The sequence below is a fragment of the Mastigoproctus giganteus genome, chromosome 9 (assembly GCF_048544385.1).
Source record: "Mastigoproctus giganteus isolate SK-2022 chromosome 9, ASM4854438v1, whole genome shotgun sequence".
Classification (NCBI taxonomy): Eukaryota; Metazoa; Arthropoda; class Arachnida; order Uropygi; family Thelyphonidae; genus Mastigoproctus; species Mastigoproctus giganteus.
Window position 1 is genome coordinate 184,603,821 of NC_143583.1, and position 16,654 is coordinate 184,620,474.

Genomic DNA, 16,654 nt, shown 5'->3' on the forward strand with positions numbered 1-16,654 from the left:
AAATTCTGATCTCCAGGTAATTCCCCAGTGGGGCAAAGGTAACTTAGTTGATTTCAATCCTTCTAAAACTCAGTCCTGTCATATATCTCGCAAAAAGGATTCTTCTACTCCTATGCTTATCTGTGATGATGCAGATTTCTAGGCATGATCATATCTCTATTTGGGATTACTCTGACTTCTCTTGGTATAAGCACATTACAAATATTGTTTCCTCTGCATCTAAAAAACTGGGGTTCTTTTTTGCTCTCGGTGTTACTTTTCTTCCAAACAGCTGTTCACTCTGTACAAATTGCAAATCTGCCCTACCATGGAATATTGTTCTCACATCTGGGCGTGTCCCCAAAACCTCTCTCAGGCTTCTAGATTCCATTCAAAAGAGGGCAGTTAGGTTAATTAATGACTCATCTCTAACAAAGTCTCTCCACTCACTGTCTCATACACGTGCTGTTTCTGCTGCATGCCTTTTCTGTAGATATTTCCACGGGCGCTGTTCTTCTGAACTGGCTTCTATAATTCCCGCTCTCTTCCAAATCAGTCCAAACATGTGCATCAACCAATCAACATCCTTTTACTATCCAACTTCAAACTCACTGAACCAACTTTTCTTCCTCCTCATTTATTCAATCAATTTCTGTTTTCTGGAACAACATTCTTCATATATATTTCCTGAAAATTACAATCTACAGAAATTCAAGTCTAACATCAATAAATATCTTTTTTCATCTTCTCGTCGTTTAACCCATGCACAGTATTAAATACTACAGGTTCTACAATCTCTTTTGTTTGGAATTTTCATTAAAAAAATAATAAAATAAAAAAAATATCACTGTCATGTGTTTACACTAACATCAAACAATGCTAACTGCTGTGGAAATAAATAAATGACATTGAAACAAAAACTAGAGGCAAGGCTGTAGGTCACATCTGCTTGTGATCCTTCATGGCAAGGTTAGGGATTTGTCAGATGGGTTACACCAACTCATTGTATAGAGTCCCCATGGCAATCCTTGTTAATCTTCTGTGGCTGTCAGTAGCTCCAATAAACTGTGGCTGTCAGTAGCTCCAATAAACTGTGGCTGTCAGTAGCTCCAATCCTGCAAGGTAGTCAAGTGTTACTGAATTCGATTCTCCCCTGTTTTAGCAATGCCAACTACCAGACCTGACTGATATGATCCAGTTCTCTGCTCTTGAACATGTGAACCATGTTATTGATTGTTCATAAGTAGACTTCGGGAACAGTTCGTTGTGGTGGCAGTGTTTTAATATAAGATGCTTCTGTGTAGAGTCTGTGAATATCATGTCTGTGATGCTGTTTTCCACATCCACCTGGTGTTTACTGAGACAAAATTCCAGCTTTTTTTTTCAATGTCAATATATTAATTTTCAATTTTTCCTTTGACAGTGGATTGGATGAGTAGATCTCCATCTCAGGAGCTGTTTCATGGACTTGGGAGGTGACAAACCTTGTTTCAATGATATTCATTTTGTTAATTTTGGTATTTTATTACTGACTCTCAAAAAAGGTATCATTATGAAATTTTCCTGGTGATGTATAAGTGAGATTATTAGGGGTTTTTATAAGATGGGAGAAAGTGTCCTGAATTGTTGCAGGAGCTATTACTTGTGAGATGAAGGATTTGTTTATGAATGTGTAACCTCAATGAGTGCCAGTTTGCAGTGGAGAGCGGACTAGCCCTCATTAAGTACCCCCCTTCCATCCACAAATACCCAGAGGGTCATAATTGAGGACTTGAGTCCCAATTTTACTGCTTTGGAGATGGTGGGAATGAAACCCGAGTCTGTGGGCTTCATCTGTGTTTTCTGAAAATGGTATCCATAAGACTGGTTCATTCTATGCAGGGTGATATCAAGCAGCAGAGTGGTTTGTCCCTTTGTTACAATTTGAAAGGAAATTTTCAGGTGTTACTGTTCACGAAAGGCAGCAAGAAGTTCCATGCCAAAATACTAAGAAGTCATCTGTATACTGGATCCAGATGACTTCCTAGGATTCTGGCATGGAACTATTCAGGGGTTATTTACTTGCTATATCAATCCGGTGGGGGGCTCAAGATGCTCCATAAACACTTCTGACAGAAGTAGAGACAGTGAGTTACTTATGCTGGTGCTGAGGCCAGAGGTTTGGTGAATGGGTGAAAGAGTCACATATTTGGTTACCCAGGTTAGCTTCATGGGATGCAAGTGAACACACAGAGTCCACATCAAACAACACAAGTACATCGGCTGATAATGGTCTGATTTTGATGTTCATGATTTTTTCCAGTTTTGCATATTCCTGAATGTCCGTGGCTTGTCAGAACCCCAGCAATCTTTGATAGCTCAGTCCAGGAACAATTCGTGTAACAATCCTCTTTTGTCAGTGATCAGTAGTGACAAAATAGCAATATTACAAGAAGTTCATTATCAAAACAAAGTTCACTGCCTCAGAGTCTCTAAAACAGTGCCTTTTGAGACACAGAGTTTCCTTTATCCAATTCACTAGCAAAGGAGCAGTCTAAAACTGTCAAAATTATGAAGGCAGCAGCAGCTGCTGCTTTTTTTTTAATCCCCTTTATAACTTATGCTGCTGCTGCAGCAGCAGCAGTATAAGTTATAAGGAGGATAAAAAAACAGCCCTGGATCCCTGTGCTCAGGGAAAAAAATCTCATAGCTGGCAATACCAAAGCAGGGGAGAATCTAGCCAAATGAACACTGACCACCCTACAAAACTAGATCAACGAACAGCTGCAATAAATATCAGCAAGGATTACTGCAGAGACTTAGGGCAACACAGTGGTGCTAAAAAACCATTGCAATCCACCCACAAAATCCCCAACCTTTGATATGAAGAATCAAAAATAGTCAACTTTCAGTTTACTGCTCATACAACCTTCCGTTTCTCATTACTTCAGTCTAGGATCTCAACAGTTTTGTGCGATGTTTAGAATAAACATGCAGGGAATGTAACTATGCAACACTGAGCACTTTACTTCAGTCCTAAGTCTATACTTCAGTCCTAAGTCTATCTGTATATACACATTGGCTATGTGTATATACAGATATATACTTGCATTAGTCTTTGAGAAAGTGGAACATGGAATCCACGAAATTCCAGATTTGGGTAATTTTATATCTTTCAAAAGAGGCTCGGATGGAAGAGGAAGACCAGGTTGCATTTCTGTACATAGCTAAGTAATAGCTATGCATGTAGGGGCTTTTAAAAAGATTCTTTTTATACAAGAAGTAACTTTATTAACTTTTGGTAAAGTTAATCAAGTCTTCTGAACTGTTTCTGTTGAAAACTTAACCGAGCAGTATGCCTCAAAGAGAAAAGAAATGTCGCTTTCCTCTTCTCTTGAGGTGCATGTTCTTAGTTAAAAGTAATTCCTCTGACAATCTTTCTTTGCTTTTTCTTTGGTCATGATGTGCAATCTTGTTTTCACATGTTGGTCAATTTGGATTTTATTTTTCTGCACAAAACATTTTCTTATCACAAAAAATACAAAAGACAATACTGCCATCTGTGATAAACACTTTTTTTGTGATGGGCAATCTACAATTCCATATGAATGCTTCAATTGCCTATTCAGTATTTTCAGAGCAAATATTAACAGTTATGATAAACAAAAAGAATGTACAGTGTATAGTGTCAATTATAATGCTGCTCCAGGGGTTCCCCCAACTGCACAAAAAAAAAAGTAAGTAAAACCTCAGTTTAATGATCTTTGTAAATAATGGACAGTGTCCACTGGACTAAGCTTTCACCCATATGGAACTTGAAGGAATTGCCCGTTTGATGGTATGGATCTTGATGATGTAACTGCCCCAGCGTGATGGTATTTATCGTCAGCTAAAATATTTTCACAATAATATAGATAGAGCAGGGAGCTTTGATTTTCCTCACCACTGTCTTTTATCATCCTACTAAGCATGTCAGATATTACCAGGAATGTTTTTTTTTTTTTTTTTTTTTTTTTTATCAGAACCCCAATCACGAGAGGTATTAGACCTCTCGTGAAAAAACACCTTTGGAATAAGAAAGTGCAAAAAGGCGGTAAAGAACAGGAGTAAGTTCAGGAGCACAGGTTTTGAGAACAAGTGGAGAAATACCATCAGGACCTGGAGCTTTCTTAGCATCAAGACTGGTCAAAATCCTTCTGACATCCTTTTGATGGAAGACCACAGGAGGCATTGAATGGAGCGTGTTGGGAATGGTGGGAGGTGTTTTACCAAGATCATTAATACATGAGTTGGAAGAAAAATGGGATGCTAGCAGGTCAGCTTTATCCTTGGCTGAAGTGGCAACAGAACCATCTGGTTTGGACAGAGGTGGGAGCAGAGATGGACAAAAGTTGCAGCCAATAGCTTTGACAAGAGACCAGAATGCTCAGCTACCATTAGGGCAAGAAGCAAGTTTTCTACTCTTAGCCTGTTCAAAATCTAGTTTGAACTGATTAATTGAATTGTTGCGAGCTTTGGTGTAGGCAGAAAATGAAATTTAAGAATTAAAAACAAGCCAATTACGATATGCAATGTTCTTCTCTTGAACAGCATTAGCACATTTATTGGAAAACCAAGGTTTAGAGCAAGGAGATTAAAAAAGTGGAGTGTGGAATAAAGGATTCCATTCCTACAAGAATGATTTCACTGACACGATCTGAGCAAACGTTGACATCAGAAGTTTTGAAACAGTAATCTGACCAAGGAAAAGAAGAAAAGAAATCTCGCAGGTCATCCCATTTAGCATTCTTGTAATGCCAAACACAAGGATAGGAATAGCCATGAGATAAAGGCTCCACTGGAGAAGAGACAATCACCAAGTTGTGATCTGAGGTGTCTAAAGGACCACTCACTTCAACTGTGCACTTAGAATGGTCGTTTGTGAGAAAAAGATCAAGCGTGTTGGCTGTATGGTTAGGATTGTCCGGTATTCCTGTGGTAAATGAAATCTGTTCAAGGTCATTAGTAATTGCAAAAGCCTCAGCATCTCGACCAGCTGGGTCAGAGTGACTAGAAAATGGAAGCCAGCTGGAGTTGTGAACATTAAAATCACCAAGGAAAATTACCTCACTGTTAGGAAAGTTGGACTGGAGAAAGTCAAGTTGCAAAGAGAGGAAGTCAAAGAGCTTCAAGTGATTAGTGGAGTTGGGAGAAAGGTAGAGACAACAGATGAATTTGACACAATGAGGTAGAAAGATTTTAAGCAAGAGAAGATCAAAGAGAGGAGATTCCAAATTAAGTCTGACAGGGAATATCGGAACGGACAAATGCACAAGTACCACCTTTGAGGCGAAAGGAATCATACAGTGAATAATTTGGGAGACTGAGATGAGCAGTAGTTGAATCAACCGGTAACTGAGATTCTGTCAAAAAAGTACATAGGGGGTCTGGCAGACAGACTGCAAGTGGAAATGGACATTGTTGAGATTAGAATTGAGACCACGTATATTTGTGAAATGAACCAGGAAGTGTTTGGGAGGTTTTTTTTTTTGCAGATAAGCTTACTCTATTAGTTTGACAATTCATGGTGTATTCGATAGTAAGAAAAAGTGGGGGGGGGGGTTAAATGCTGTATGAAGTAATGAAATTTTAGGATATGGCATAGACGTGGTAAGAATATACCCAGATCCTTGACATAATGTGGCTTCGACAATACCCCCCCCCCCCCCGCATACACACTACTTGGACACCCCCCAGTCACTATTTGGCAGAGTAAAGGTAGCAAGATTATACACTAGCTGAGCCGGCCTGCAAACACCGTTTTAGAGTTGTACCTTTGAAATGTAAGGAAGATTGGATCTAGTCTTGATGTTCATCATAACCTCAAAATTCATCAGTCATACTGCATGATGGAAGAGATGGGGAAGGGTTGACCGGAACTTAGCTCTGGAGACTAAACATGGATTTCACCACTTCAGGCCTCCAATAAGCAAAGTGGTGGTATTGCACCGGCTGATAAGAGTCACCTACCACCTAGTATTGCCTAGTAACACAGAGGGGCAGCATTTCTCTATGTGGTATGGGCACCACACCTCGACCCCTGCTTATGTTGATTCACACCTGGGTGGTCACCAACAGTGCTTGTGCATGGAAGTTATACCCAGGATTACTAACAGTCCCACCATCGTGAAGGTGCAAGCAGAGGATCCGTCACAGACCGTCCGGACTTTGCCAAAATTGGGTCTACTTGACTTGAATGCCACTCGAATATCAGTTCCATCAGCGTTTTAGACTCCCAGGTAGCAAGTACAGCTTGTGTGGCATATCTGAGAGAATGTCTGTGACAACCTCAAGGACCAGATTGTCTAGGTCTTCCATGAATTTATTCAAAACTCAACATCCACCAGATGGGAGTTTGTTCCAACAATCATCTGCTGGTGATTGTTGGAGCAAATTTACACATCTACCCTGCAACCATCCTTCCTCAGTTTGAACTTAGTCCTTCATGTGTGTATGGTTTGGGAAAGAGGAAGGATTCCATCAGCACTGAGCTTACTCAACCTGTTCAAAGCCTCAAACAGCTCAATCAGCTTCCCTTGCAGGTGAGGAGTCCCAGGCACTGCAGTTTGCAGAACTGAAGGCTTTCTTGGTAAGAGTGTCCTTTTGTTCCTCTCATTAATCTCATTTGTCTTCTCTGCACTCATTCCAACAGATCCATGTCTTCCCTAAAATAAGGCCTCCAAACCTGTATGTAGTACTCAAGATGTGGCCTGACAACTGCCTTACAATGGAATAATTACTTTCCTATCCCTGCTGGAAAAATTCCTGTAATTCATTGACAAACCACCAGGCCTGTCTGCACTGCTCAGAGAACTTCATATCTCACTGCACAATTACCCTGAGTGTAGTACCACATTTTAATCTGCGCTTGCTGCTCCCACATGACGTACTTTGCACGTGTTGATATTAAACTTCGATTGCCACTTCTCAGCCCATCTAATTTGTCTGGATCATGTTGCAGTAATACACCTTGAATACTGTGATTAACCACTCTGCAAATCTTCATATCATCTACAAACTTTGACATTAACCCTGATATGTCTTTATCAATATCATTAATGAATACAGAAAACAACAAAGGACCCAGCACTAAACCTTGGGGAACTCCATTAATAACATTAGTGCAAAAAAAGCAGTGGCCACTGATAACCACTCTCTTGCTGTTAATGCCATGCTGTTCCAATTTGTACAGCAGTCCTTCATGTGGAACAGTATCAAAAGCTTTTCTGAAATCTAAGTATATGTCAAAATTATTTTTTACATCCAGTTCTATTGTTACTGTGTCATAGTATCCAATCAGATTTGTCCGACATGATCTGTCCCTTAACAAATCCATGCTATGACTGCATTCCTGTCTACTTCTTCTTTGACCAGGAGCTCCATTTTCCATGGAACAGAAGTCAAGCTAACTGTAATTATTCATGTCACCCTTTGATCTCCCCCCTCCTTTATGAATTGAGATATTCCACAGGGAGCTCCACTGAATCCAAGTACACTCTCATAATCTTGACTGTCTGATTTTTGCTAAAATTTATGCCCCTTGTTAACCCAGTGGTTTTCTACCATTTTTTGAGAATGTGACCCATTTGACAATTCAGTAAGACTTGGCAACCCAAGTCAATGGGGTGAGGGGAAATGACACTGGGATTTTGAAAATTATGATATCAAATGTGCCAAACAAAGGCCATTTTCATATTACACCAAACTTACTTATTGTTGTCAATACACCTCCTTGATGGGTCGATAAGAAAACTAGTTTTCCCCAGTGAGTTCTACCCTCCTACTATTCCTCTCTCTTCAGCTCCTCCCAGCTAACACACTTCTCCACATCTGCTCTTCATCTCCTCCTGCAGTCTTCTTCTTGGCTTTGCTCTTAGTCTTCTATCTTCCATTTCTAGCATTCTCTTTGGCAGCATATCATCCTCCATTCTCTTTACATGCATAAGGCTGTGTGTTGAAAGGAACTGTCTGTTCCTTTCAATCTTCCACTTTCTCCCTAATGGGTTTCTTATTCTCTCACCTGGTCTTTCCACAACCTCCCCTTCTCAGAAACTTCATTTCCATTGTTTGCATTCTGCTGATATCCTTCTCTCATATTACCCACAATTCTGATCCACAGGTCATTATCAGTACATAACATGATCCAAAGAGTACCATCTTCTTATGTACTTCCTTTCTTCAAACTAATTTTCTCATTTAATATCAAGGGAAAATGTTTTCCTTGATATGCTTTTCTATTTATCTCGTCTTTTCTGCTATACACCCTAACTATCTGAAACTATCCACTTTATCTTCTTTCCCCCTATAAAGATGCTAACCTCCTCTTCTCCTTTGTTCCCTGTTAGTCTCATTGGATCGCTAAACTTTAAATTGTACCTATTTTCTTCCTCCACCCAGTTTTCTACCTGTTCCTGTAACTCCTCTTCTCCATCCACATAAAAACAAATCAGCAATCATCACCACTTTCATTTTTTCTTATCCCAATCCTTTTTTCTACAGCATTTGCAATAGCATTCATTACAGGTATGAATACTAGAGGTGAGATTGCACTTCTCTGTCTCCAATCATTATTAATTTCAAAACAGACTACTTCTCCAACTATTATTTTCACAAAACATTCAGTCACTCTGTATAAATATAGACTTAATATTCTATTAATGTTCCCTGTTTCCTTAACACTTCTCATACTTCCCCCCCCCCACTGTCTCTCTCTCTGCTATCATATGCCTTTTCTAGATCCAAAAAAGCTATGCACAGAATCCCTTCCACATTTAATGCTTTTCCATCATTTTGTCTCACAGAAAAAATAAGATCTGTGATCAAACTACCTCTACTTCTTCTGAAGCCACTCTGCAATTCCTTCATCCCACTTTCAACTGTTTCTCATGCTCTCTTCTCTTCTTTCATACACTTTCCTATGACTAGTCAAGAGTCCTTTTTTCATATACAAAAAGAGCATTGATTGTGCCAATAGGCACAATCAATGCTCTTTTTCCGGTCCCCTGGTATCCTTTCCTCCTCCTCCCCCATATTTTATTACTCTGTGTATCCATTGCAACCCTGCTTTCCCTGCACATTTCTTCAGTGACTTCATCGCACCCTAGAGATTTACTTCCTTTCATCTTTTCCACTTCTTGCTCTCTCTCTCTCTCTCTCTCTCTCTCTCTCTCTCTCTCTCTCTCTCTCTCTCCTTTACCTCTTCTTCCATTGTATCTTCATTTTTTTCTGATGTTCAATAGTTTCCTAAAACAAATAGTCTTTCCACCTTCTCATTTATTCTTCATGTCAATTATTCTTCCCATTTCATTATACAGGTAATATTGTATATTTTAAAAATATTGTAATACTGCATCTCTTTTTGAAGGCCCTATCTTCCTTAGAGTAACCTTGCCTCATTCCACAGTGTCTCTTTATCTCCTCATACCACTTGTCCGCGCACGCACACACGCGCACACACACACACACACCACAGTCATAACCAAAGCCTTTTTAAACCATCCCATTCTTCCTCTACTCCTTGTACTTCACTCTTAGGCCTCAGTTTATCAATCTCTTCTCTATACATTTTCCTCATTTTTCAGCCACTGTATCTTATCTTCCTCTCTTGTCCTCTTATTTCTCTCTTTCATTAATGATATCACCTCTATAAGTAGTCTATGATCACTGTCCATTACTGTCTTGGTAGTATCGTAATATCCTTCACTTTCAGTGAAAGGTTGTTACCTATCAATATACGGTCAACTATTGAATTCTGCTTACCACTCTAACTATCCCTCAAATAACAGTTTGATCTTCTTCCTTCAAATACTTCTCCGTCGCTTCCTCAAACGTAACCTTTACTTTCTTTTTCTTTACTTACACATCATATTAGTGGTGTATACACTTGTAGGACATTGATTCATTTCAGTCCTACCATCATCTTGTTCTGACTAAACTGTATTTACAACGTACCAAACTTATACCAATATACATACGAAAAATATTTACCAAGCTCATACTTCTTAAATTGATCATGTGTATTTAAAGGACATTGTAGTCTATTTGGTTTCAGTGATTCATTGGAAAGAACTTCCATGCAATACGATGCACTGCATGCCTTCCTGCTGCTGTTACGATTATTGGGGAAAAAAACTTGTACTTTATATATTTGTTAGTATACCTTCTTTTTGCTGAAATTATTTTTTCAAATAAAGGATGAAATAAAGTATTCTGCTGTAGTAATAACAAAAATATATGCAGAAGTAAGACTGGGTGAGGCAAATGCCAGATTGCTGCTCTACTAAAGTAAAATGTGTAAATGTAAGATTATGCAATGCCAACTAATCATGTTTTATAATGGTATAGCTAACAAAAAGCAAAGCAAGACATTCGTGTTGCAACAAGTAGCACAAGTTTGGTATATTAATTGTTGTAATTTATGTGGTAATGTAGTTAGAAGCAATATCTAATAATACTGCTAATAAATTATTTCTAATAATTCTTCTTCTGAACTACTAATAATAACACTTCTCTAAAGAAGTGTTGCCATGATAAGCTTACAATTTGAGAGAAATTGCCTTTTTAAAGACTTCACATCTAGCTGGACTATGTAATAGGAATGCAAATTCCACTATAGCAATACTGTATTAAATACAGCTAGGTAGGTCCAGAACTTCAACTTAAATCTTAACACACACACACACACACACACACACACACACACACACACACACACACCTACCCAAATGTTCCTGAAATTTGAATATTGCACAGGAACTACATCCAGTATGGACTTGTGGTCCTAGGTTACACTGCATGCATCCTTTGAATCAGTGTGCCACATGGTGTTGGGCTGAATAACGTCATTGAATATTTATGCGCAGTTCTTTGGTGGTGTGTTTCGCGTAGTTTGCAAGTTTGCAATTGTTGCGATGGCTGATGTGAGAGCAACATACTTACATCAAGCTTTGTTTCCTTCTTAACGATACAGCAGCAGAAACCCATAAGACAATGGTTTAGGCCAGACACAGACCTACTACTGGTTTAACCATTTTAAAAATGGTCGAATACTGGTTGATGATGACAATCACTCTGGGCATCCATCATCTAGCACCATGCCAGAAAACGTGCCAAAAGTTTGGGTGCAATCCGTGAAGACCCGCAGGCAGACCATCCATGACATTTGTGGCATTGTAGGACTATCGTATGCAGATTTTGTCAGAGGTGTTGAATATGAGAAGGATTGCGGTGAAGTTCGTGCCACGGTTACTGAGTGAAGACCAAAAGCAGAATCACATGGAAGTTAGCAGAGATCTTCAAGAATGGGCCAGAAGTGATCAAAACTTCCTTTCTATGGTTTCTGGGTCATACCCATATACCCAACTCTTGTCGCCATCTTCCCCCAATCAAAGAAAACCCAACAAGTGAGGAGCAATGTAATGTCCATGCTGATCTGTTTTCTGGACATTGACGAGATTATCCATAAGGAATTCATCCCTCTGGTCAGACTGTCAACACAAAGTTCTACTGCAACGTCCTGAGGTAGTTAAGGGAAGCCATCAGGTGGAAACATTCAGAGAAGTGGCACACAAAGAACTGGGTCCTTCATCATGACAACACGCCAGACCACACATCTCTTGCTGTGGCGCAGTTTTTGGCATCCAACAACATGACAATCGACCCCACTCCCTTATTCGCCAGACTTAGCCTTCTGTGACCTCTTCCCAACGATGAAAATCAAGCTGAAGGGTCGAAGCTTTGACAATGTAGAAGATATCCAAATGGAATCGCAGGCGGTGCTGAACACTATGACAAAGGATTTCAGGATGCATTCAAATCATGGGAGAAGCACTGCGCTCTAAAGGGGACTACGTCAAAGGTGACGGTGGCAAAAAAGACCCAGGGTGAGTCTAATTTATTTTATAAATACATTTTGGGAACTTTTGGGTAGCACCTCATATATATAGGCAACATATTTTTATACCCCCCCAGCAGAGTCAGGCACCATAGGTTCAGATCACTATTAATTCCAATCACAATCCCCTTCTAGTTCAATCATGATATGTTTCTAATCTGATTAGAAATATAAGAAATAATTACTGCTCAGTCAAGTCTCACTAGATTAACGTAAAAGTATTAACAAAATTGATTATGCTGCTACCTTCATATAATACTAAATTAGCATGAATTAAACATGTATTCACTACAATTACCTGAATGAATTTAACTTTGAATGCGAAACAAGAACAGGCAGAAACAAAAGTAGCTATATTTAACTTCCATAGAATTTATTCTATGGAAGTTAAATATTAAACTGTTTCTGTGCCACCAAAAAAGCTTTTGTGCCATCATTTCCAACAAGATGGCACAAAAGCTCACATTTTCCTTACCACTATGGAAGCCTACATAACTCATTTCCCAAAAGTGATGTTTCAAGATTTGGCAAGAAATGAATTGTACATCCCATAATGAGGAAGCTTAATTGTCAGATACTAGGAGAAACTTAAAAGAATTATTACAGGATAAAAGCTCTGTAAGAGCAATTTTAAACCATCATAATGAATATATACTGATGCTAAGGTTAGGAATATTTCCATGGTATAGATGTTGGAAGTAGAGAAATCATCCAGTTCAAAAACTCAGCGCAAACCATTGCTGCTGCACTTGCTTTTATCTGGTTGTAGTCTCACAGTCGTCATATCAATTCAGCTATGTAAATATTCTATATTTGCTCTGGAATATCTGCATATATGCATTTTATAACAATTTAGTTTGTTTTGGACAAGTTATATAGTAAGTGTTACTTTTTAAATATAAGAAGATATCATGTTTGCAAATGGAACATTGGAGTTTTCTACACTAACAAAATGTAATTTAAATTGTTAATTAAGCAAGGAAATAAAAATTTAAAAAAGTTTGCAGAGATCTGATAAATCTCTGAACATCTGGAAGCCTTACAACTTCTGATCACATTAATTTAAAGGAAAATGGAGAAATTACCTTTTCCCTGAACTCCTTTTGTAGACCGGCATCCATGCCATTCCTTATGTTCTCTACTCTGACACATCATACCATCAGGACTAACAGCTAAAAGAGAAAAGAAGAGAATTTTTCAACATTAAAGGATCCTGTAGATATCTCATTCTACAAGGTGTGGCAATGCAAAGTGGTTGTTTTTATTTTGCAATAAAAGTTGAAAAAAGTGATATAACTCTGTGGAGGAGGGAAAAAAAAAAAAAAAAAAAACTACTTAAATAATGCAGTTCCAGTTCATACAAATTAATTGTGTAAATGTGCATCCTCATTTTGTTATGCAGTTTTCTAATCTATGCTGAAAATTTTTCATAACAATATAACAAGTTTTCATAAATCACTCTTGACATCTTGTAGAATCTGCTCTTAATTCAATATCTGATGGATAACCATGAAAAAAATCTTGCCTTCAGATATTCCCCAACCATGCCCCAAAGTTACAGTAAAGTTGAGCTGAATGCACACACATGGAATTATGGGACCACATTTTGTTGAGGAGGATGACCAAACCATAGCAGTGAATGCAGGATGATACATTAATTTACTACAGAACGTTTTCACAAATGAGCTTCAGAACTATGAATGGATGAGAAGAGTGTTTATGTAGTACCAGAACAGAGTTTTTGTGTTATGTTCTGTTTTGCCATCTCATTGGAAATAAGATGGCACAACAGGTCACACATTTCCATTGCCACTATGGAATCAAAAATAACATATTTTTTCAATCATGTTACAAGATTTGGCAACACACTGTTGGCCTCCAAAAAGTCTGACCCTAGCGCAATTTTTTTTTTAGGATATCTGAAGGGAGGAGTTCTTCATGAAGGCCCTTAGAATATTGCTGAATTAAAATATAATATCCAACAATAATCAGTGCTTAATGAAATTATAAAACTCCATAACAAAGTGGGGGGAGCAAATTTATCAAACTTAGTTTTTATGAACTAAAAGTGCACTATTTATACTGTTAAGTAAAGGTTGACTTTTTCAGAAATTATCTCCATTTGTTCAACTGACACATCAAAATAAAAACCACAAGTTTGCTGTGACTCACAGCAAACCTGTCTCTCAAGAGTTCCTTAAACAGATCATGTACAGTGAGGTACATTCAGGACTGTTTTCCTTTGGTGTATTTTTTTTTTTTTTTTTTTTTATGAGAACCCCAAACACGAGAGGTATTATAACCTATAGTACTTAGTACCGTGCTTGGGTATACCACAAATTAGTATTATTAGTATTAGTAATGGCCGCATGGTGCAAGAAAGCCTATGGCTTATGCTGCACCAGCCAAAAAAAAAACAAAAAAAAAAAAAAAAAATCCGAACAAAACAATGATAAAAACAAAAAAAAAATAATAAAAAAGTAAAATAATAATTAATAAAAAAAAGGAAATTAAACCTATCATCTCACGCACCTCCCCTACCCGAAGGGCACCATCCAGATGACCCTTGAATTTCCCCAAACTGTCGGCCTCTACCACCCATGAAGGCAACTTATTCCAGTAATTTATAACTCTCTGGCTAAAATAAAACTTCCTGCAGTCCAATCTAAACATTTCCCCCCGTAACTTGAATTTATGTCCCTTAGTTCTAGCATCATTTATAATCTTGAAAATTTCGTCCTCATTCATTTTACTGATGCCTCTCAGAGCCTTAAACACCTCAATCAAACCTCTAAGGTGTCTAGTTTCCAAACTCTGCAACCCACATATTCAAAGTCTTTCTTCATAAGGACGCCCTTTTGCCGATCTCACCAGGCGAGTTACCTGTCTTTGCACCCTCTCAAGAAGCTCGATGTCTTTCTTCAGGTGCAGTCTCCATACCTGAACACAGTATTCCAAGTGTGGTCTAACGTAAGCCTTATATAATGGGATTATCACGTCCCTATCTATACTTGCAAAAGTTCGATAGATCATCGATAGGACACCATGGGCCTTCCTTGCAACCTGTTTACAATGCTCAGAGAATTTCATGTCTGACCATATCTTAACACCCAAGTCCCTTTCCTCCAGTACTGGGTTTAGTTGAACTCCACCAAGTGAATAAGTTATTTTGGGATTACTGTTTCCCAGGTATAATACCTTACACTCTGTTGGATTAAAGCATAGCTGCCATTTTTCTGACCATTCCGAAGTCTATTTAGGTCTCTCTGAAGAAGCTCAGCTTGACAGTGATCATTAACTACTCTACCAATTTTAACATCATCTGCAAATTTAGACATCACGCCCTCTATCCCTTCATCAATGTCGTTTACGAAAATTAAAAACAACAGTGGTCCTAATATTGATACTTGGGGAACCCCACTTCTTACATCAACCCAATCTGAGGAATAGCCATTTATCACAACCCTCTGCCTCCTGCCCTGAAGCCATCCTTCTATCCATCTAAGGATTTTCCCAGTGATTCCAACCTGGTCCAGCTTATAAAGCAACTGCTCATGTGGGACTGAGTCAAAAGCTTTGCTGAAATCTAAATAAACAATGTCGAAATTATTCCCTAAATCCAACTCGTGAGTGACCCTCTTGAAATAGCGAACCAGATTTGTTAAACATGATTTTCCCTTTACAAAACCATGCTGAGTATCCTTGAGAATTTCAATTCGATCCAAATGATACTGAATTCCACCCTTGATCATTGCCTCCATGATTTTGCCTACTACTGAAGTCAGACTGACAGGTCGATAATTTCCAACTTCACTTTTAGAGCCAGCCTTATGTATGGGAGATACATTTGCACTTTTCCAATCCAAGGGAATCTCCCCAGACTAGTGATGCTTGCATAATTAGCCTCAATGGTTCAATGCACTCGCTTGCCGCCTCCCTTAAGTTTATAGGGTATATTCCATCAACTCCAGGAGCCTTACTGATCTGTAGGCTCGAAAGTTTTTTCATTAAATAATCTTGCGAAATTTCAATATCATTAATTACATATTTTTTAACTTCGCTCCCACAATTTCCCATTGCCACAAAAGGTTTTTCATTTGTAAATATCGATGCAAAATAACTGTTGAGTTCATCTGCAACGGCAGCTGGTGTATTTAATACTATCCCCTTTCCCTTACTTAAAGGTCCGATCTGGTTTGTCCTGCTCTTCTTGGCATTTATATATGTGAAGAATTCTTTATCCCCCCTCTTTGCTCTGTTTGCTAGTGATTTCTCATAAACTGCCTTTGCCTGTCGAACCTTTTCTGTGGCTCTATTACACATCACCTTGTAGCTGTTATAGGCTTCAGTACTTTTTATTGCTCTGTAACCTTTTCATGCCACCTTTTTCTGCTCGAGTAATGTGGCAACTTCACTATTCATCCAACTTGGATGAATAGTGAAGTCTAAGAAAAATACTCCACCTTCCTCGTGGAGTATTTTTTTAAATGGTATATACGCATTCAAGGCATCTGTGATTAATGTTTTAAAAGCGTACCACAGTTCAAATGTATTCATTCTCTGCACGATATCTACCCAGTTAATAGAGGCCATGTAGTACCTTAAGGCATCGTAATTTCCTTTTCTGAAATTAAAACCCATTCCTTTGCCTTTTACTTCTGCTACCTCTCTCGTCATCATCCACTGTAGAACTCCGTGATCACTTCCTGCTACTGGTTCCTCTACTGTCAACCCTGTTATGTCATCTGATTCATGGGTGATGAG

At 38.5% G+C, this 16,654-nt stretch overlaps 1 protein-coding gene across 1 annotated transcript in view; it reads right to left on the reverse strand.

Annotated features, from left to right (window-relative positions):
- The window catches only part of Ddx1 (ATP-dependent RNA helicase Ddx1), a 339,750-nt gene that overhangs the window by 266,770 nt on the left and 56,326 nt on the right, over nt 1-16,654 (reverse strand). Inside the window, exon 6 of the mRNA XM_090381389.1 lies at nt 12,976-13,062. Coding sequence (XP_090237515.1) covers nt 12,976-13,062 — 87 coding nt within the window. The remainder of the gene's footprint in view (nt 1-12,975; nt 13,063-16,654) is intronic.